The sequence below is a fragment of the Patella vulgata genome, chromosome 5, assembly GCF_932274485.2.
Source record: "Patella vulgata chromosome 5, xgPatVulg1.2, whole genome shotgun sequence".
Classification (NCBI taxonomy): Eukaryota; Metazoa; Mollusca; class Gastropoda; family Patellidae; genus Patella; species Patella vulgata.
Window position 1 is genome coordinate 29,105,006 of NC_065883.2, and position 23,159 is coordinate 29,128,164.

The 23,159-nt window shown below is 35.1% G+C and overlaps 1 protein-coding gene across 1 annotated transcript in view; it reads left to right on the forward strand.

Moving 5' to 3' along the window:
• The window catches only part of LOC126820495 (transcription factor IIIB 90 kDa subunit), a 37,081-nt gene that overhangs the window by 10,003 nt on the left and 3,919 nt on the right, over positions 1-23,159 (forward strand). The window contains exons 7-15 of the mRNA XM_056101410.1: positions 15,773-15,922; positions 16,185-16,278; positions 16,887-17,013; positions 18,246-18,360; positions 18,723-18,989; positions 20,530-20,594; positions 20,940-21,021; positions 21,135-21,193; positions 22,541-22,749. Coding sequence (XP_055957385.1) covers positions 15,773-15,922; positions 16,185-16,278; positions 16,887-17,013; positions 18,246-18,360; positions 18,723-18,989; positions 20,530-20,594; positions 20,940-21,021; positions 21,135-21,193; positions 22,541-22,749 — 1,168 coding nt within the window. The remainder of the gene's footprint in view (positions 1-15,772; positions 15,923-16,184; positions 16,279-16,886; positions 17,014-18,245; positions 18,361-18,722; positions 18,990-20,529; positions 20,595-20,939; positions 21,022-21,134; positions 21,194-22,540; positions 22,750-23,159) is intronic.

The following is a 23,159-nucleotide window of genomic DNA, read 5'->3' on the forward strand; positions in this document are numbered from 1 at the left end:
TAAAAGATAAAAATAATTATATACCGGTACCCACAAAGTAAATAGATTTTTGTTTGAATAAATTCCGTTCAATTTATAAAATGTGCGAATATGTATATGAAAGCAATTAGATAAAATATCCATTATTGAAATTTGCTAAAATAAGGGATATGTGCATTTATATATTTTAAAATTATATTATTCATCAGATAACTAAGGCTGGGGCTATTTGCCACATGTGGTAAGACAATCCGGAGACTATTTGCCACATGTGACAAGTCTCATTTCATGTGTCACGGCTACAGACCACAATTATCAACCGGTTTCAATGAAACTTACAGATTATAATAAGAGTATTAATATCTCAAACTAGCTTTCGGCCACTTCCGGTTAACGGTTTCCGAGATATTAGGTTACCACACATTTCATGTGGCACGGCTACAGACCATAATTATCAACCGATTTCAATGAAACTTACAGATTATAATAAGAGTATTAAGAGCTCAAACTAGCCAAAATTTCGGCCACTTCCGGTTAGCGGTTTACGAGATATCAGGTTACCACACATTTCATGTGGCACGGCTACAGACCACAATTATCAACCGATTTCAATGAAACTTACAGATTATAATAAGAGTATTAGGAGCTCAAACTAGCCAAAATTTCGGCCACTTCCGGTTAGCGGTTTCCGAGATATCAGGTTACCACACATTTCATGTGGCACGGCTACAGACCACAATTATTAACTGATTTCAATGAAACTTACAGATTATAATAAGAGTATTAATATCTCAAACTAGCCAAAATTTCGGCCACTTCCGGTTAACGGTTTCCGAGATATCAGGTTACCACACATTTCATGTGGCACGGCTACAGACCACAATAATCAACCGATTTCAATGAAACTTACAGATTATAATAAGAGTTTTAAGAGCTCAAACTAGCCAAAATTTCGGCCACTTCCGGTTAGCGGTTTACGAGATATCAGGTTACCACACATTTCATGTGGCACGGCTACAGACCACAATTATCAACCGATTTCAATGAAACTTAGAGATTATAATAAGAGTATTAATATCTCAAACTAGCCAAAATTTCGGCCACTTCCGGTTAGCGGTTTCCGAGATATCAGGTTACCACACATTTCATGTGGCACGGCTACAGACCACAATTATCAACCGATTTTAACGAAACTTACAGATTATAATAACATTAATAATATCTCAAACTAGCCAAAATTTCGGCCACTTCCGGTTAGCGGTTTCCGAGATATCAGGTTACCACACATTTCATGTGGCACGGCTACAGACCACAATTATCAACCGATTTCAATGAAACTTACAGATTATAATAAGAGTATTAATATCTCAAACTAGCCAAAATTTCGGCCACTTCCGGTTAACGGTTTCCGAGATATCAGGTTACCACACATTTCATGTGGCACGGCTACAGACCACAATAATCAACCGATTTCAATGAAACTCACAGATTATAATAAGAGTATTAATATCTCAAACTAGCCAAAATGTCGGCCACTTCCGGTTAGCGGTTTCCGAGATATCAGGTTACCACACATTTCATGTGGCACGGCTACAGACCACAATTATCAACCGATTTCAATGAAACTCACAGATTATAATAAGAGTATTAATATCTCAAACTAGCCAAAATTTCGGCCACTTCCGGTTAGCGGTTTACGAGATATCAGGTTACCACACATTTCATGTGGCACGGCTACAGACCACAATTATCAACCGATTTCAATGAAACTTACAGATTATAATAAGAGTATTAAGAGCTCAAACTAGCCAAAATTTCGGCCACTTCCGGTTAGCGGTTTCCGAGATATCAGGTTACCACACATTTCATGTGGCACGGCTACAGACCACAATTATTAACTGATTTCAATGAAACTTACAGATTATAATAAGAGTATTAATATCTCAAACTAGCCAAAATTTCGGCCACTTCCGGTTAACGGTTTCCGAGATATCAGGTTACCACACATTTCATGTGGCACGGCTACAGACCACAATAATCAACCGATTTCAATGAAACTTACAGATTATAATAAGAGTTTTAAGAGCTCAAACTAGCCAAAATTTCGGCCACTTCCGGTTAGCGGTTTCCGAGATATCAGGTTACCACACATTTCATGTGGCACGGCTACAGACCACAATTATCAACCGATTTTAATGAAACTTACAGATTATAATAACATTACTAATATCTCAAACTAGCCAAAATTTCGGCCACTTCCGGTTAGCGGTTTCCGAGATATCAGGTTACCACACATTTCATGTGGCACGGCTACAGACCACAATTATCAACCGATTTTAATGAAACTTACAGATTATAATAACATTAATAATATCTCAAACTAGCCAAAAGTTCAGCCACTTCCGGTTAGCGGTTTACGAGATATCAGGTTACCACACATTTCATGTGGCACGGCTACAGACCACAATTATCAACCGATTTCAATAAAAGTTAGAGATTATAATAAGAGTATTAATATCTCAAACTAGCCAAAATTTCGGCCACTTCCGGTTAGCGGTTTACGAGATATCAGGTTACCACACATTTCATGTGTCACGGCTACAGACCACAATTATCAACCGATTTCAATGAAACTTACAGATTATAATAAGAGTATTAAGAGCTCAAACTAGCCAAAATTTCGGCCACTTCCGGTTAGCGGTTTCCATGATATCAGGTTACCACACATTTCATGTGGCACGGCTACAGACCACAATTATCAACTGATTTCAATGAAACTTACAGATTATAATAAGAGTATTAATATCTCAAACTAGCCAAAATTTCGGCCACTTCCGGTTAACGGTTTCCGAGATATCAGGTTACCACACATTTCATGTGGCACGGCTACAGACCACAATAATCAACCGATTTCAATGAAACTTACAGATTATAATAAGAGTTTTAAGAGCTCAAACTAGCCAAAATTTCGGCCACTTCCGGTTAGCGGTTTCCGACATATCAGGTTACCACACATTTCATGTGGCACGGCTACAGACCACAATTATCAACCGATTTTAATGAAACTTACAGATTATAATAACATTAATAATATCTCAAACTAGCCAAAATTTCGGCCACTTCCGGTTAGCGGTTTCCGAGATATCAGGTTACCACACATTTCATGTGGCACGGCTACAGACCACAATTATCAACCGATTTCAATGAAACTTACAGATTATAATAAGAGTATTAATATCTCAAACTAGCCAAAATTTCGGCCACTTCCGGTTAACGGTTTCCGAGATATCAGGTTACCACACATTTCATGTGGCACGGCTACAGACCACAATAATCAACCGATTTCAATGAAACTTACAGATTATAATAAGAGTATTAAGAGCTCAAACTAGCCAAAATTTCGGCCACTTCCGGTTAGCGGTTTCCGAGATATCAGGTTACCACACATTTCATGTGGCACGGCTACAGACCACAATTATTTACCGATTTCAATGAAACTTACAGATTATAATAAGAGTATTAATATCTCAAACTAGCCAAAATTTCGGCCACTTCCGGTTAGCGGTTTACGAGATATCAGGTTACCACACATTTCATGTGGCACGGCTACAGACCACAATTATCAACCGATTTTAACGAAGCTTACAGATTATAATAACATTAATAATATCTCAAACTAGCCAAAATTTCGGCCACTTCCGGTTAGCGGTTTCCGAGATATCAGGTTACCACACATTTCATGTGGCACGGCTACAGACCACAATTATCAACCGATTTCAATGAAACTTACAGATTATAATAAGAGTATTATTATCTCAAACTAGCCAAAATTTCATGTGGCACGGCTACAGACCACAATTATCAACCGATTTCAATGAAACTTACAGATTATAATAAGAGTATTATTATCTCAAACTAGCCAAAATTTCGGCCACTTCCGGTTAGCGGTTTCCGAGATATCAGGTTACCACACATTTCATGTGGCACGGCTACAGACCACAATTATCAACCGATTTTAACGAAACTTACAGATTATAATAACATTAATAATATCTCAAACTAGCCAAAATTTCGGCCACTTCCGGTTAGCGGTTTCCGAGATATCAGGTTACCACACATTTCATGTGGCACGGCTACAGACCACAACTATCAACCGATTTCAATGAAACTTACCGATTATAATGAGAGTATTATTATCTCAAACTAGCCAAAATTTCGGCCACTTCCGGTTAGCGGTTTCCGAGATATCAGGTTACCACACATTTCATGTGGCACGGCTACAGACCACAATTATCAACCGATTTTAATGAAACTTACAGATTATAATAACATTTATAATATCTCAAACTAGCCAAAATTTCGGCCACTTCCGGTTAGCGGTTTCCGAAATATCAGGTTACCACACATTTCATGTGGCACGGCTACAGACCACAATTATCAACCGATTTTAACGAAACTTACAGATTATAATAAGAGTATTAATATCTCAAACTAGCCAAAATTTCGGCCACTTCCGGTTAACGGTTTCCGAGATATCAGGTTACCACACATTTCATGTGGCACGGCTACAGACCACAATTATCAACCGATTTCAATGAAACTTAGAGATTATAATAAGAGTATAAATATCTCAAACTAGCCAAAATTTCGGCCACTTCCGGTTAACGGTTTCCGAGATATCAGGTTACCACACATTTCATGTGGCACGGCTATAGACCACAATTATCAACCGATTTCAATGAAACTTACAAATTATAATAAGAGTATTAAGAGCTCAAACTAGCCAAAATTTCGGCCACTTCCGGTTAGCGGTTTACGAGATATCAGGTTACCACACATTTCATGTGGCACGGCTACAGACCACAATTATCAACCGATTTCAATGAAACTTAGAGATTATAATAAGAGTATTAATATCTCAAACTAGCCAAAATTTCGGCCACTTCCGGTTAGCGGTTTACGAGATATCAGGTTACCACACATTTCATGTGGCACGGCTACAGACCACAATTATCAACCGATTTCAATGAAACTTACAGATTATAATAAGAGTATTAAGAGCTCAAACTAGCCAAAATTTCGGCCACTTCCGGTTAGCGGTTTCCGAGATATCAGGTTACCACACATTTCATGTGGCACGGCTACAGACCACAATTATCAACTGATTTCAATGAAACTTACAGATTATAATAAGAGTATTAATATCTCAAACTAGCCAAAATTTCGGCCACTTCCGGTTAGTGGTTTCGGAGATATCAGGTTACCAAACATTAAAATCTTTATCCCCATAGGATTTCAGTTTAGCTTGTGGCACAACTAATGAGTGTGTATTTTGTGAGCGAAGTGGTCGATCTGTTTGATATGATTGAATGAGATCCGTGGGGTAAGGTGGAGAAAGGTATGTTGACGCATACAGTATACACCAATGTTAAAATCTTGAAAGTTATCCGGGCTCCTATGGGTAACTCATGTAAGGATTTTAGGATTGGAGCCATGTGAGAGTATTTTTGTGTTCTTATTATTATTCTGGCGGCGGTGTTTTGAAATTATTTTGAGTTTTGCAGACGGGTTTTTGGGAACTCTATTCAAAACACTGTTACAGTAATCGAACCTCAAGATGTGTGTATTGAAAATTAGCAGTAAAATTTGTTTTAAGCGATCGTGGCGTAATGGCAGAACCTATGAAGATCGCAAGTGGTTCTGAAGTTTGGATTTGATGTTGATCAGTGATAGAATCTTTGTTAATGGTCTATTAAAAGTTGATAATGGAGTTTTGACATGACTAATAGTTATTGTTGTCTTTGGTGATCACACACAGATGTCTCTGAAATAAATAACACAGTATTTAGTAATCTTTTGTACCATTGTGTTCTAATTAGCTCTTATTTGTGCCATCAATAATAGTCTACAAACCAAAACAAAGTTTAAGCAGATACATTATGCGCAGATCCTATTCTAATCCTCGCGCAAATAAACTATAGAACCAATGCTGCCTAACTTTTCATTGTCTTTTATAGGGGTAATCTTAATATTTTGGAGTCCGTTATACCTCAGCCATTTGTTTTGAATGCGTATTATACATGTAAAATGTGCATTATTATGAAAAGTTATTCCGATTAGTATGTAAGGTGTTGTAAGAACGTTTATGCTAATCGGAATATCTTCATAGTGTAAGTTGTTCATGTTACATGCATGTGGTTGATATATTAAAAATGGTGGTGGTTGTTGTTTCCAAATACGCCTGATACTTAATTTTGTCGTGCAATTCGGACACGGCTTATCCGTTTCACTGCCCAACTGATGCCATGTTTCTAAACTTTTGAGAAAAGCCGAGTCATTGGGGGAGGGGAATGGTTTTATTGCCACTGCAGTCTTTCCGTCAACAAATTGTTGAACAAAATTACAATCGGGTTGAGAGCAAGAAAATATTTCTGTAGTTTGAAACATGAAAGTGAACTTCGAAATAAATATTTCATATTCACTTCCATACAAATCAACTGATATTTGGCTAGAGTCATGTTTTCCAAAGAAATGATACTTACCCTCAAAATCCAAACCTTTAGAGAGCAACTCAACGCTTTTAAGCAACCTCTGTATTACAGCCTGGTTCGTCTCTTCAAGTTCGAAAGATGAGAAGTCAGTCATAACTTTAAAAAAACATGCCCTGTTACACAAAAATATGGCAAGAAAATTATCAATAGTACAAGTGTTGGACAAATGAATCAATTGATTCCATTCATTTACCCCTCTCCCTCCCCAGGAAGGCAGATTCCCAGTCGACTCCTTAGTAATGAACCCAAAGTCAGATGGAGATGTGTAGTTTGGCATACTTTCTGGAACTGCCGGCACAAGCTTGTTAAGGGGGGTTATGCTGGATGGAATAAAATTATAGTGAGTTTTTAATGGTACCCAATGGAGGCCCAGATTGATGGCTGCCGCAAAACGCGTATTCCCTTCGTATAAAAAGGCTGTACCCCTGATAATATTATCACAGGAATACCTTTTTATTGCCAATTCAAGTGGCTCTTTTATACCTTCTTTCCTTGTTGATTCTGTTAATATGGGAAGTGACATTTTGTCTTTCTGTACGACATTTCTGTCAACTTCCATATAGGATATTAGATCTAGCGGATCTACATGCTCTATTTCGGATGACAGCAGTATTGGGCAAGGGACTGGTTTGTGTCGCTGCAAAAATATCTCAAACCTTTCCTTATCTGACATGGTATTGTTGCACTTCTTACATGTAAAAGTATGTAAATCATCTATGCCAGAATGGACAATGCATGTTTGGTGGAACCATTCCAGACATTTTTGACATTCTACCATTGTTTCCGGAGATGTCGAAAAAATGTCTAAAGCCACTTCCGGTTTTCTGCAATAGCAGTATACTTGCAGATCCATTGTTATGTAATCATTATGCATAATTTTTACTGAACTTGGACATTGGCTTATTGCATTTTCTAAAATGCATTTCGCAAGATGTTTTCGACTGGCGTCTACTTTAAAGCTGCGCATATTCCGACTTCCTGTTCTACATAGTTCTATTGCTGTTGCAATTGCAATAATGCCCGAGTTATTTTTATGCGTAATGTTGGAATCATGAATGAACAGCTCCACGGACTTCCTACCGTCATTTCGATTTCCATTAGAGAAGTTACTTGCATAATGAGAGACCAAGTCTGTGAATCTATTCTAGTAGGGTTCTTTAAAATTTCAGGATTTGATTGTATATTAAGAGCAAATGATGCGTATAGGTGACATTCAGATTTGTCACTGTCACCAAACAATACAACATACATATTGTCAGGTAAAGGAATTATTTGGGTGAAAACTCCTCTGTGCCGAGAGTAATCAAGATTGTCCGCTTTATTTATTGGTTCCAACCCATGCGCTTGCGGATATGTCGTTTTGATCATATTTTGAAAATGATCAATTGTATTTTCCGACAATTTCTGATCAGAATCAGACACCTCCTTAATCATGAGGTCATTAATTTGTTTTACTTGCTGACTTAAAGGTATCCTTGCTCTCTTTGGGGATGCCTTTATTGTAACAGATTTTTGCTTATTTCGAGAACCTTTTGGTCTACCCAACACCTTTTTATTCCTCGAGATTATTATTTCTTCCGGTTGTGTTTTGGTGTTTATACTATTTATTGGAATGTCGTTTTGGGGAAGATGTGTTTCGGAAGACATGCGCCTGCGTTTTGTTTCCCTAAAATCTAAGGACCAAGACTCGCATAAGTGTTTTAGTACATTAAATTTTATGTGGAATTCTTCATTCGAAACAAGCGATAAATGTTGTGCTATTTGTTTAGAGATGGCCATTGTTTTATTGTATTTTTCTGATGCTTCTAATTTTGTTTTGGTGTCTGATGCATTTTTTTGATTTGTTATAGAATATTTGTTATTCTCTGAATTTAGTATTCCTTTACAATTATCTACAGCTTTAATATCGATGTCAACAGGTAAATCAAAATCGCAAAGTATGTCATGCGCAGAATCGTTCAGTACGTCATGTCCAGAATCGGCCAATACGTCATGCCCTGAATCGCCCAGTACGTCATGCCCTGAATCGCCCAGTACGTCATGCCCAGAATCATCCAGTACTTCCTCTCCAGAACCTGGTTTGCATTTATGAGTATCGTTGTATTTTGTTTTTCGAGAAAATTGTATTACAGGTTTGCATAGCCATCTGTTTGGTATATCGTCGGGTGCCACAGCAGGATACCCTTCCTTCTGATGTACTGCCATTAGATGACTACAGGGTAAAAATAAATGTTGAAAAAAGGAACACGCACATTTTTTCAAACATTTTTTCGTCTCGTTTAGAAAGTTTCAGCGATTTAGCATTTTTAAATTCCTCCTCAAGGAAAACGATGGCCTCTTCGGTGCATATAGAATATATATATCCTAGATCGGGAATATCAGATGTTTTTGGAACTCTAGGTTTCATTATGTTTTTAAAATTCATTTCATTAACTATGGCATAGTGGGTTTCCTCGAAAGTTAAAAGATTTGATACGACATTATCAAGAGACGTATACAAAGACGTAACAGATTTTTTAATTCTCATATTTAATGCCTCTAGTCTATTGTTATCGTCTATCAATAGATTATGGATGTTCGTTCTAAAACATTTAGCCCAGAGTTCTTTACAATCCCCCCAGTTAGCCCTAAAGTCATCTAAAAACTTACCTGGGAGATAAGGACAATTAAGTAATTTGCTATACAAATCAGAAAATGTCCCTTTATTTGAAGTATATAACATTCTATGGAGAATTGATCTTGTTGATTGACGAATAGTCTGATGGTGGTTTTTTGCTGTTTTGTTTTTTTGTGTGTCAGACTTAAGGCTATGGCAGTCTTCTTTATCAAAGTATTCAATAATGTCATCGAGATCAGTCGAAACAAGTTTTTTATTTTCATCGCCTGACCAGGTCATATTGTTGACCAATTTGTCAAAATTTCGAAGTGTATGAACAGCACATAACAGTATATCTACATTTGGTATTTTGTCAGAAAATATATGTAAAGAGGATAATTCTACAAATGATTTGTCTACTATAATTGATTTTGTATCCTGGGTACACTGGGGGTTGTGTTTGAAAAAAGTCAGAATAGCTTGTGTAACATTTTTAACATTTTCGTGAGAAATGAGGGACCAAGCCAGCATTCGTCCACGCAAAGTGTTGTCAATGCCAAGCCAAATATATAAAACATACCCAGAATTGCTTAAGCGATACGTACCATCTAAAAGCAGAACACTGCTAAATAAACTTGCGGATTCCTGCATTTGTCTGGACTGAAAAAATACGTGCTGAAGCTCGTTAGAGTTTTGATCAACATGATAATCAATAATGGCTCCTTGTTTTCTTTGTTTTTCTAAAACAGTTATAACCCTTTGAGCCTCGGAAACCCCACTGACTGATTTAGACTTTGAAATATAATTGCGAATGTCTTTTGATGTTATGAAAGATTGTTCCCCTTTCTCCGCAGCTCTTTTACGAAGAGTGTGGGCGATTTTTTGACTTGGAACCCCTAGCGAATCAATGGAATCTATAAATCCCTTTTGGGTATTATCCAGTCGTCTTAATTCTGGAATATGACCAGCTGTCTCCTCGTTAATTGTGTGTGCGATGCCGTCCTTGTCTGTGTGGTCAAAGGATGAATGAACAATTCTAAGTTTTGAGGTTAGTTTGTTATACCTAATGCAAATTCGAGAATTACATTGCAGGGCACCGTAATATTTTTGATGCGATCTATATAAGATCTTAGACCGCATTCGTATGCCAAACTTGCATCTAAGTTCTACATGACTGTATATACAAGGACTATCGAACATGAGCTTGTCACCTCTGTGTATTGAATAAACTATACCAAACGATTTCAGTGTTTCCAAGCACGCTTTTATTTCTTCCCAAGCAGAAAATTCTGTACCCCTTGATAACTTTTCTTCGATCTCACCTCTATTAGTCATTGTTTACAGCTTTGCGGCTATACTCTCCAGTAAAATGAACTTATTAATTATGAACAAATACGTAATCCTTTTATTAATATAACAAATCTGTTTTTATAGTGTACTTACATGAAATGATTGGCATACTAAAATGAATGTACAATGTTTGAATAAATTCGCTGATAATATAGCAAACCTGTTTTACAGAATAATACTTTTGTAATTCAAACCTGCTTAATCTTACAAACCTTTTTTCGGTATAAACAAATTTAAAGAGTAATCCTTTGAGTAATATAACAAACCAGTTTTTAGAGTGTGCTTAATTTACAAACCTGTTTTCGGTGTGTAAATAATCAGAGAGTAATCCTTCAAATAAAATGAAATGGTTGGTATGGCAAAATAATCCTTCGAATAAAATGAAATGCTTGGTTTTGAACTTGGTATGCTAAATAATCAGAGAGTAATCCTTCGAATAAAATGAAATGGTTGGTATGGCAAAATAATCCTTCGAATAAAATAAAATGGTTGGTTTTGAACTTGGTATGCTAAAGTGAAATGGTTGGTATGGCAAAATAATCGTTCTAATAAAATGAAATGGTTGGTATCCTAAAATCAATTCACGGTGTAACAAACCCCGTTTTAGAGTGTGTATCAATGAAATGAATGCTACGCTAAAACGCACGGTGTTAGAACAAATTCAAAGAGTAATCCTTTGAATAATATAACAAACCAGTTTTTAGAGTGTGCTTAAATAAAATGAATGTTTTGCTAAAATAAACACACAGTATTAGAACCAATTCAAAGAGAAATCCTTTTAATAATTTTAGACCTTTTCTTAATTAACAAACCTGTTTTCGGTGTATAAAAAATCAGAGAGTAATCCTTCGAATAAAATGAAATGGTTGGTATGCCAAATAAATCTTTCGAATACAATGAAATACTTGGTTTTAAACTTGGTATGTTAAATAATCAGAGAATAATCCTTCGAATAAAATGAAATGCTTGGTATGGCAAAATAATCCTTCGAAAAAAATGAAATGCTTGGTATGGCAAAATAATCCTTCGAATAAAATGAAATGGTTGGTATGCTAAAATAAATTCACGGTGTAACAACCCCGTTTTAGAGTGTGCTTCAATGAAATGAATGCTATGCTAAAATGAACAAATTCAAAGAGTAATCCTTTGAATAATTTAACAACCCCGTTTCACAGAGTAACCCTTTATTAATTTTACAGACCAGTTTTTAGAGTGTGCTTAAATGAAATGATTTATAATATGCTTAAATGAATTCACAGTTTTTGAACAAATTCACAGAGAAACCATTTTATTAATTGTACAGACCTTTGCTTAATCTTACAAACCGTTGAATAATATAACAAAAATGAATTTGCAAGTTTTAACTAGTTTAAAGAGAAATCCTTCGATTGATCTTACAAACCAATTACTTAGATGAAATGATTGGAAGCCAATGCTAAAATTAATTTACTATGTATGAACGAATTCTAAGAGTAAAGCTAATCCTTTCGTTAACCAAAAAACCCTGCTCTTCAAGTGATTTAGAAGAAGTGATTGAAATTTAAATTAACTCGATCTAAAGATTTACTCTAATGACGTCATGAATCTATGACAACACTGAAGCATTCTGACTATTGACCAATAAAAAATATGTTTCACAGATTGCAATAAACAACTGTTTCCATGGACATTAAAATGACGTCAAGGAAACGTGACCAACAATGACGTCCGTTATCACTCGGCAAACCTCGGCAGATTCCGGTATCCTGCATCTAGCTAGATGTAGGGTAATGGAATCTGCTTAGGTTTGCGAGCCAGGTGTAGGGTACTGGAAACCGCTAACAGGAAGTGGCCAACTTGAGATATTATTAATACTATTACAATCGGCACGTTTCATTAAAATCTGTTGGTAATTGTGGTCTGTAGCCGTGCCACATGAAATGTGTGGTAACCTGATATCTCGGAAATTTTGGCTAGTTTGAGATATTATTATTGTTATTATAATCTGTAAGTTTCATTGAAATCGGTTGATAATTATGGTCTGTAGCCGTGCCACATGAAATGTGTGGTAACCTGATATCTCGGAAACCGCTAACCGGAAGTGGCCGAAATTTTGGCTAGTTTGAGATATTATTATTGTTATTATAATCTGTAAGTTTCATTGCAATCGGTACATAATTGTGGTCTGTAGCCGTGCCACAGGAAATGTTTGGTAACCTAATATCTCGGAAACCGCTAACCGGAAGTGGCCGAAATTTTGGCTAGTTTGAGATATTAATACTCTTATTATAATCTGTAAGTTTCATTGAAATCGGTATATAAATGTGGTCTGTAGCCGTGCCACATGAAATTTTGACTAGTTTGAGATATTAATACTCTTATTGTAATCTGTAAGTTTCATTGAAATCGGTTGATAATTATGGTCTGTAGCCGTGCCACATGAAATGTGTGGTAACCTGATATCTCGGAAACCGCTAACCGGAAGTGGCCGAAATTTTGGCTAATTTGAGCTCTTAATACTCTTATTATAATCTGTAAGTTTCATTGAAATCGGTTGATAATTTTGGTCTGTAGCCGTGCCACATGAAATGTGTGGTAACCTGATATCTCCGAAACCGCTAACCGGAAGTGGCCGAAATTTTGGCTAGTTTGAGATATTATTAACGTCATTATAATCTTTAAGTTTCATTGAAATCGGTTGATAATTGTGGTCTGTAGCCGTGCCACATGAAATGTGTGGTAACCTGATATCTTGGAAACGGCTAACCGGAAGTGGCCAAAATTTTGGCTAATTTGAGATATTATTAATGTTATTATAATCTGTAAGTTTCATTGAAATCGGTTGATAATTGTGGTCTGTAGCCGTGCCACATGAAATGTGTGGTAACCTGATATCTCGGAAACCGCTAACCGGAAGTGGCCGAAATTTTGGCTAGTTTGAGATATTATAAATGTTATTATAATCTTTAAGTTTTATTGAAATCAGTTGATAATTGTGATCTGTAGCCGTGCCACATGAAATGTGTGGTAACCTGATATCTCGGAAACCGCTAACCGGAAGTGGCCGAAATTTTGGCTAGTTTGAGATACTATTAATGTTATTATAATCTGTAAGTTTAATTGAAATCGGTGGATAATTGTGGTCTGTAGCCGTGCCACATGAAATGTGTGGTAACCTGATATCTCCGAAACCGCTAAACTGAAGTGGCCGAAATTTTGGCTAGTTTGAGATATTATTATTGTTTTTATAATCTGTAAGTTTAATTGAAATTAAATTTTGGCTAAATTGAGATATTATTAATGTTATTATAATCTGTAAGTTTCATTGAAATCGTTTGATAATTGTGGTCTGTAGCCGTGCCACATAAAATGTGTGGTAACCTGATATCTCGGAAACCGCTAACCGGAAGTGGCCAAAATTTTGGCTAAATTGAGATATTATTAATGTTATTAAAATCTTAAAATTTAATTGAAATCAGTGGATAATTGTGGTCTGTAGCCGTGCCACATGAAATGTGTGGTAACCTGATATATCCGAAACCGCTAACCGGAAGTGGCCGAAATTTTGGTTAGTTTGAGATATTATTAATGTTTTTATAATCTGTAAGTTTAATTGAAATCAGTTGATAATTGGGGTCTGTAGCCGTGCCACATGAAATGTGTGGTAACCTGATATTTCAGAAACCGCTAACCGGAAGTGGCCGAAATTTTGGCTAGTTGGAGATATTATTAACGTTATTATAATCTTAAAGTTTCAATGAAATCGGTTGATAATTTTGGTCTGTAGCCGTGCCACATGAAATGTGTGGTAACCTGATATGTCGAAAACCGCTAACCGGAAGTGGCCGAAATTTTGGCTAGTTTGAGATATTATTAATGTTATTATAATCTTTAAGTTTTATTGAAATCGGTTGATAATTGTGGTCTGTAGCCGTGCCACATGAAATGTGTGGTAACCTGATATCTCAGAAACCGCTAACCGGAAGGGGCCGAAATTTTGGCTAGTTTGAGATATTATTAATGTTATTATAATCTGTAAGTTTCATTGAACTCGGTTGATAATTGTGGTCTGTAGCCGTGCCACATGAAATATGTGGTAACCTGATATCTCGGAAACCGCTAACCGGAAGTGGCCGAAATTTTGGCTAGTTTGAGATATTAAGACTCTTATTATAATCTGTAAGTTTCATTGAAATCGGTTGATAATTGTGGTCTGTAGCCGTGCCACATGAATTGTGTGGTAACCTGATATCTCCGAAACCGCTAACCGGAAGTGGCCGAAATTTTGGCTAGTTTGAGATATTATTAATGTTATTATAATCTGCAAGTTTCATTGAAATCGGTTGATAATTGGGGTCTGTAGCCGTGCCACATGAAATGTGTGGTAACCTGATATCTCGGAAACCGCTAACCGGAAGTGGCCGAAATTTTGGCTATTTTGAGATATTATTAATGTTATTATAATCTGTAAGTTTCATTGAAATCGGTTGATAATTGTGGTCTGTAGCCGTGCCACATGAATTGTGTGGTAACCTGATATCTCCGAAACCGCTAACCGGAAGTGGCCGAAATTTTGGCTATGCTGAGATATTATTAATGTTATTATAATCTGTAAGTTTCATTGAAATCGGTTGATAATTGTGGTCTGTAGCCGTGCCACATGAATTGTGTGGTAGCCTGATATCTCCGAAACCGCTAACCGGAAGTGGCCGAAATTTTGGCTAGTTTGAGATATTACTAATGTTATAATAATCTGTAAGTTTCATTAAAATCAGTTGATAATTGTGGTCTGTAGCCGTGCCACATGAAATGTGTGGTAACCTGATATCTCGGAAACCGCTAACCGGAAGTGGCCGAAATTTTGGCTAGTTTGAGATATCATTAATGTTATTATAAGCTGTACGTTTCATTGAAATCGGTTGATAATTGTGGTCTGTAGCCGTGCCACATAAAATGTGTGGTAACCTGATATCTCGGAAACCGCTAACCGGAAGTGGCCGAAATTTTGGCTATTTTGAGATATTATTAATGTTATTATAATCTGTAAGTTTCATTGAAATCGGTTAATAATTGTGGTCTGTAGCCGCAGGGCTATTTTGACATTCTTGCTTACCACATGTGGCAAATAGCCACTGCCGATAAGGAATAAACTATATAAGTTCACGGTACTTTTGTTATTTGCTGACCACAATTGTCAACTCGGCACTATGTGGTTATTGAGGAAAATTCTTTGCATTTTCTAAACATGCCATCGATCTTAATAAAAAGAAATATGTAAGGTACAATGTAATTAAATTTTTTTGTTGATATTTTTCAGATCCAAGCCTTTACATTCCACGATTTGCATATAAATTAGAATTTGCTGATAAAACCCATGACGTATCAATGACAGCTTTACGATTGGTTCAGAGAATGAAGAGAGATTGGATGCATACAGGACGTAGACCATCTGGTCTCTGTGGAGCTGGTAAATAATTCATACTTTTATTTAAGTTCCTTTACATGTCCTCCTCTTTCTAATATGTTTGACCCGCAATTTCAGGATTCACTTAAACTTGTATTCTTTCTGTTAATACCGTAGAAGATTCATTTCATATTTATTTGACCACATTTAAGTATTTATATCTACATGTTGTATGTGAAGTATATGTAATATAGAATTATAGTGAAATGATAGTAAAATACTATTTATTATATGTTAAATTCAGGTGTTATTTGCATATTTTCAGCTCTTCTGGTTGCTGCTAGAATTCATGATTTTTGTCGAACTGTAAAAGATATTATTAAAGTTGTTAAAGTCTGTGAAGCTACTGTTAGAAAAAGGTATATATATATATATATATATTTTATGAAAAGAATTGATTACAGTTTCTGCTTTAACAAAATGTGAATGTTCTGATAGGAAAAGCTGGAAGAATGCTCTTCACACAATCAAACACTTGTACAAGAACACAATACACAGATATGGCAAGTAATAAACAACAGAAGTATAATGTCAAATCAAGTGAATGGATCCTGGGTAAACCATAAGCATTTTATCCAAACATTGTATTTTTCTAGCTTAAGTCATGATCGGATACTTCTTTACAAGATATATCAATGTCTTTTCTAAATGTTATAAGTGTTAAAACTTATGTATGTATATCACACACAAATTTAGGGAACAAGAAGTATGACCTTAAATATAAGGATTTACAGGAAGGAAAATTAATTATGCTAAAAAGTGTTAATATTTGTTTGGGGGTAATACAATGTTAAAAGAAAAGTTCTTTAACCATTTATTATTGACATTGTTGTAGTGTTATGCCATAAGCTAGAGTTACTGGTTAGTATTTCATTTATTTTATTGCTTGAGGAACCAAGTGTATATCATTGCATGAGAGGCTCAATGTTCAAAGGGTTAATAACAATTGTCTTTGTATTATTACTAGGTTAACAGAATTTCAAGACACACCTTCTAGTCAGCTTACTATAGATGAGTTTCATAGAATAGATCTAGAGGAAGAAAGAGATCCACCATGTTTTATTCAGGGCAAGAAAAAAGCTAAATTATCACAGGTAAATAAAACTGATCAAGATTGATCTGTGCTTGAAAATAGATCATTTATTTGTTTTAAATTATCAGTGTGACTAATTTTTGTATAAAACAACTTTGATACACAGCTGACATATTGTAATACCACAATATATTGTCAATTTTATTTTTTGTGTTTTTTATAGGTCCACATTTTCATGTAGACTTATATTGTCACCACCCCTGTCCGTCAGGGAGTCAGTCCGTCTGGACGTCCGTCCATACACAATTTGTTTGTGGACACTACCCATGTCACAATTTTTATCTGATTTTGACAAAATTTGAAATATAGGTTTATATCCCAAAGATTATCAGTTCCTTTTGATATTGGTATGTATTGGACAGTAGGACGTTAAACCCCATTTCATTTTGCATGTATTGGATAGTAATTTCATGGATTATGGCCCCTTTTTGTACGAAAATAGAGGTCACAATTTTGATCCGATATTGATAAAACTTAAAACGTATGTTTATTAGCCAAAGATCTTGGTTCCTTTTGATATTCGCGCATATTGGATCCTCTAGGGGCCACAATTTTTATCCGATTTAAAAAAAACCCCATGTACTATTATATCACCGTTACACCACAATCATAGTTCTGTAAAAATATGGTATATCAAGGTGCACCCTCTAGAGGTCACAATTTTGATCTGATTTTGATGAAATACATGTTGATAACCCAAACATCTCGGTTCCTGTCGATATTCACGCATATCGAAACGTAACTTCCTGAATTATGGCCCCTGATTGTTCGAAAAATCACATTTTAGCCTGACAAAATGGCTGTTCCTTGTACGCAAATAATGTAAAAAAATAATATATATAATACCAAGGTTGTGGACCCTCTAGAAGACACAATTTTTATCCGGTTTTGATGAAACTTAAAATATATCTTTATATCCCAAATATCTCAGTCCCTTTCGATATTCGCGCATTTCAAACCATAACTTTCTGGATTTTTTTTAGCTTGTTCTCTATCATCTCTTGCAAAATGTGGGAGTATCTTGCCTGGCAACCGCTGGTTAAAGAAGAAAAGGCATTAAGCCATCCTAAAGATATATGAAATGTATACCGGGTACAACTAATTTTATGGCTTTATATTAATAATGTATTTGGACACTGCACCACCAAAACTAACATTAATACAATATCGCTTAATGTAGCTGTACCATTATTTCATTTGCTATATGCATTGTTTTGTTTTTATATATTTCAGTTAGAACCAAATAAATTTGTAGATTTAACAGAAGAAGTTAGTAATATTCAAGGAGAAATAGAGAAATCTTTAGAAGCTAAACGACCTAAAGGTGGAATATATAGTTCTTATAATAGTAAGTTATTACTCTATTTTGCACTTTGATTTCATTAAGACAGTTTCACGCTAGTGGATTGAAAGACAAATGTAAAGGATAAATCCTGTAGCGCAGAATTTTTAGTTTAGGCCCTGTTGAGTTCAGTGTCAGCTGTTTTGAGTAGTAGTGTTGATCAGTTTCTAGGACACATCCTACATAAATAAGAATTGTTGCATAGTTTAAGATTTTTCTGGATGCCCCAAAAACTATAAGCTATAGGACCGATTTTACTATTCACAAGAAACAATGTTACTTAGTCCTTAAAGAAATAGTATATCACGCTAGGCACAAATGTGCAGAAAAATCAGTTACACATTTGACTTTTAAAATTAATTTTATAGAACCATCAACAATAGAAGAAACAAGTTGTAGCAGTAGTAAATCTAGTGAAGTTCAGGCAGCAGCAGAATATATAGAAAAAGATGTATTTAGTGAACTAGTTAATAGTGAATTAAAACAAGATAACTCTAATAACAGTAGGACTAATAAAGATGGAGAAGAAATTACTTCCCTTGAGTGTTTTCGTGTTCAAGGATTAACTCCAACTGCAGCTAGTTTAGGTATAACAGAAGTTGTGGAAGGTTGTTTAACCGATAAGGATTCACCAGGTAAGTAAATAGTTTAACCATAAAAGCTAAATCTCAGATTTTATTGCCAGAAATGTTGTATTCTCAAATTCTGAATACAAATTAATATCTGATCTTATACCTACATGTTGATTCAGGCAATATTTTTATACGCACACATTTTGATGTGGACATATTATGCCGTCGCCCCCGTCCGTCCATTCATGATTTGTTTATGGACACTCTACAGGTCACAATTGTTATCCGATTTCGCTGATACTTGAAATATAGGTCTATCTCCCAGAGATCTTGGTTCCTTTCGATATTGGCATGTATCAGACCATAACTTCATGGCTTATGAACCCTGATTGTACGAAAAATCACGTTTTTAGCTTGTGGGCACTCTAGAAATCACAATATTTATCCCGTTTTGATTAAACTTGAAATGGATTTGTATAATCCAAAGATCGTGGTTCCTTTTGATATTTGCGCATATTGGACCATAACTTCCTGGGTTATGGCCCCTGATTGTTCAAAAAATCATGTTTTTAGCATGTGAACCCTCTAGAGGTCACTATTTTTATCTAATTTTAAAAAAACGTTTAAATTTATCATGGTTACACCCTAATGACAGTTGAATTCAAATTTCGTGTAAAAGTATATCATACCAAGGTTTTGGACCCTCTAAAAGTCACAACTGTTATCAGATTTCGATGGAACTTATTTACGCATAGCAGACTAACTTCGTGGATTATGGAACCTGATTGTATGAAAAATCGTGTTTTTTAGCTTGTCGATTCTCTAGAGCTCAGACTTTTTTGTCTGATTTTAAAAACTGTTAAAATGTATCACCAATGGCTGCTTTTTGTATGCAAATTGTTTAAAAGTATGTGATACGAAGGTTGAGGACCCTCTAGAGGTCACAATTTTTAATCAATTTTGATGAAACTTGAAATATATTTTTATATCGCAAAGATCTCAGTCCCTTTGGATATTTGCACATTTCAGACCACAACTTTCTGGATTATGGCCCCTGATTGTACGAAAAATCGCCTTTGTTTTTAGCTTGTTCTCTATCTATCTCTTGCAAAATGTGGGCGTATCTTGCCTGGCAACCACTGGTTTGTTTTGTTATTAAGACCCCTATTTTAGCTTTGAATTTTATTATACGAAAAAATAATTCTTCTCTCTGTGATTTTCTACGTTTTTCACGCTTCATATTTACAAGGAGAATCAGATTCTATTAGCGATGATGAAATGGATTTGTTTTATGTTTATCAAACATTAAATGAATCTGATGGTTTGTATTTTTATATTGTTATGTTAATCAGCTAGTTTACTTTAATGAAGTTGTGGAAAACATTGAAAGATGTGGGCTTTCACATTGATTTGACAGAATAATTGTGTACTCCTGCGAAAAATATTTAAAGAAATAAAATACATGTAAATGGCATCTTGACATATACATTTACATGTATGTTGAGTCTTTTATCTATGCCTTATCTAAAAGACAAATTGTTGAAATTGTGTTAGATGTTATGACATAATTATTTATAGTAAATGATTTTGATTGTGTAATTAGATGATAAGGATGATATTGATGGCAATCTAGATTTAACTGGTATTGATGATGAAGAACTAGAAATGGTAAAGAAATGCTTTTTTTTATAGAAATTGTAGTAACAAAACCCTTCTTGTAATAAAATACTCCTTCATTACAAATGGAGGTATAGTTATGGCTACAACCATAGCAATCCAGAATTGCTCAGTACCTTGAAAGGCGTTGATTTAGTAAGCACAAGACTTTTGGGCGACAAGGCATGTACAAGTTGAGTACGATAGTATCATGAAATGTTTGATTATGTCACAATTCTGCTCATACCACACCTGTTTACCAGACTTGTAGAACTGTAACAGTACTCAATTCCATGGAACTCCATCTATTCGGACAGTTGTGGACTGACAATCCCATATAACATTATTTATTTTCAGCTACTTTTAAATGAAGATGAAGTTAAAATTAAAACAGAAATATGGATGAAAGCCAATGAAGATTATTTGAAAGAGCAAAAAGGTAACAGATAATGTCTAGGGTTGTTTAATAAAATTTTGTTCATTCAAATTGTCAACAATATGTTAGGACAATATGTACATGAATAATCATTTTTACATTTTCATTTTTTGTAGAAAAAGAAGAGAAGAAAGCTTTAGAAGAGGCTGAAAATGAGGGAAAGCCAGAAAAAAGGGTAAAACACAATGTCAATTAGGCATACTTAAAGATACATTCACGGGTACAAACTGGGTGATTTAATGATATATTTGGACTAAAAACATTTTCAAACTAATTATTTATCATAATTTTGCTTCAAATCCTTCTCAAAAAATTGATCAAAAGAGGTCATGTTTGTGTCACGTGACTTAGCTGTCTCAGTACCTAGCAATGGGTGCGAAGACATAGCAGAATTCATTGCATATACAGGACAATGTTGTCTTTAATTGCTGACTATTTATTATAAATATCGAAGCCCAATTTGTTTGTGAACACTCTACAGGTCACTATTTTTATACGATTTCAACGAAACTTACAATATAGGTCTATCTCCCAAAGATCTCGGTTCCTGTCGATATTGGCATATATTAGATGATTACTTCATGGATTATGGCCCCTGATTGTACGAAAAATCATGTTTTTATTTGTGGACACTTAAGAGGTCACAATTTTCATCTGATTTTGATGAGACTTAAAATGCATGTTTATAACCCAAAGATCTTGGTTCCTTTCGATATTTGGCATATTGGATCGTAACTTCCTGAATTATGGCCCCCGATTGTACGAAAAATCGTGTTTTTAGCTTATCATCCCTCTAGAGGTCACAAATATTATCCATTTAAAAAAAACGTTTGAATATATCCCTGTTACACTGTGATATTGGCTGACCCACGTACGCAAATAGTGTAAAAATATGGTATATCAAGGCTGTGGATCCTCTAGAGGTCATAATTTAGATCCGATTTTGATGAAACTTGAAATACATGTTTATAACCCAAAGATCTTGGTTCATTTCAAAATTTGCGCATATCGAATCATAACTTCCTGAATTATTGCCCTTGATTGTACAAAAAATCGCGTTTTTAGTTTGTGGTTCCTCTAAAGGTCACCATTTTTATCAGATTAAAAAAACCGTTTGAATATTTCACCATTACACCTTATTGACGGCCGAGTTAGAATTTTGTGAAAATCAGACCAAAACTGTGGAACAAAATGGCCGCCCCTCATATGCAAATAGTGTAAATATATGGTATATTGAGGATTTGGACCCTCTAGAAGTCACAATGTTGATCCGATTTAGATGAAAATTAAAATATATCTTTATAACCCAAAGATCTTGGTTCCTGTCGGTATTCGTGCAGATCGGATCGTAACTTCCAGAATTATGGCTTTTTGTTTAGCTTGTTCTTTATCCATCTCTTGCAAAATGAATGTGGGCGTATCCTGCCTGGCAGCCGCTGGTTTTAATAGCAGATTTGAAAGACGATCAACTATTATTCAGCTCAAGCTTTATTTACAGATAATTTTATTTGAATTTTTTCAGAAAGTCAAGAAAGTCAAAAGGAAACCATTAACAGAAGCAACAAGTGCTAAAGAAGCCATTTCTATGTTAATACAGGAGAAGAAATTATCCAATAAAATTAATTACGATGTATTAAATGATCTGATATGTAAACCAGAAGACATTAAAACTACACCATTAAAAGTCAACATGTCGCCACGAACTAATGTACAATCAGGTCTTCTAAATAGGTAAGTATATTGCTAATATAGAAATATTGATAGTTTCAAAAAATGTACACATTTTGTACAAAAATTGATTTCTGTGGAAAATATCGATTTGTCAGACGCTAATATATTTATACTCAAGATTTGTCAAAAAACACAGGAATTGTTATCTTTTTGTAGTAAGTTAAAATAAGTCATAGGTAATATACCTTGTTTTCAAAGTGTATGGGGTTGATACACCATCTCTTTTTTGAGTTCGCCTCGGAGATCTCCACTCAAAAAAGAGACAGTGTATCAACCCATAACCCATGGTTAATTTACGCCATATACTATTATGATAGTAAAATATTTGGATTACTTCCTACGGATGAGCAGAAACTGTGACAAAATGTGAAACCGTGACAAAATGTAAAGAAATGTGAGACAAAATGTAA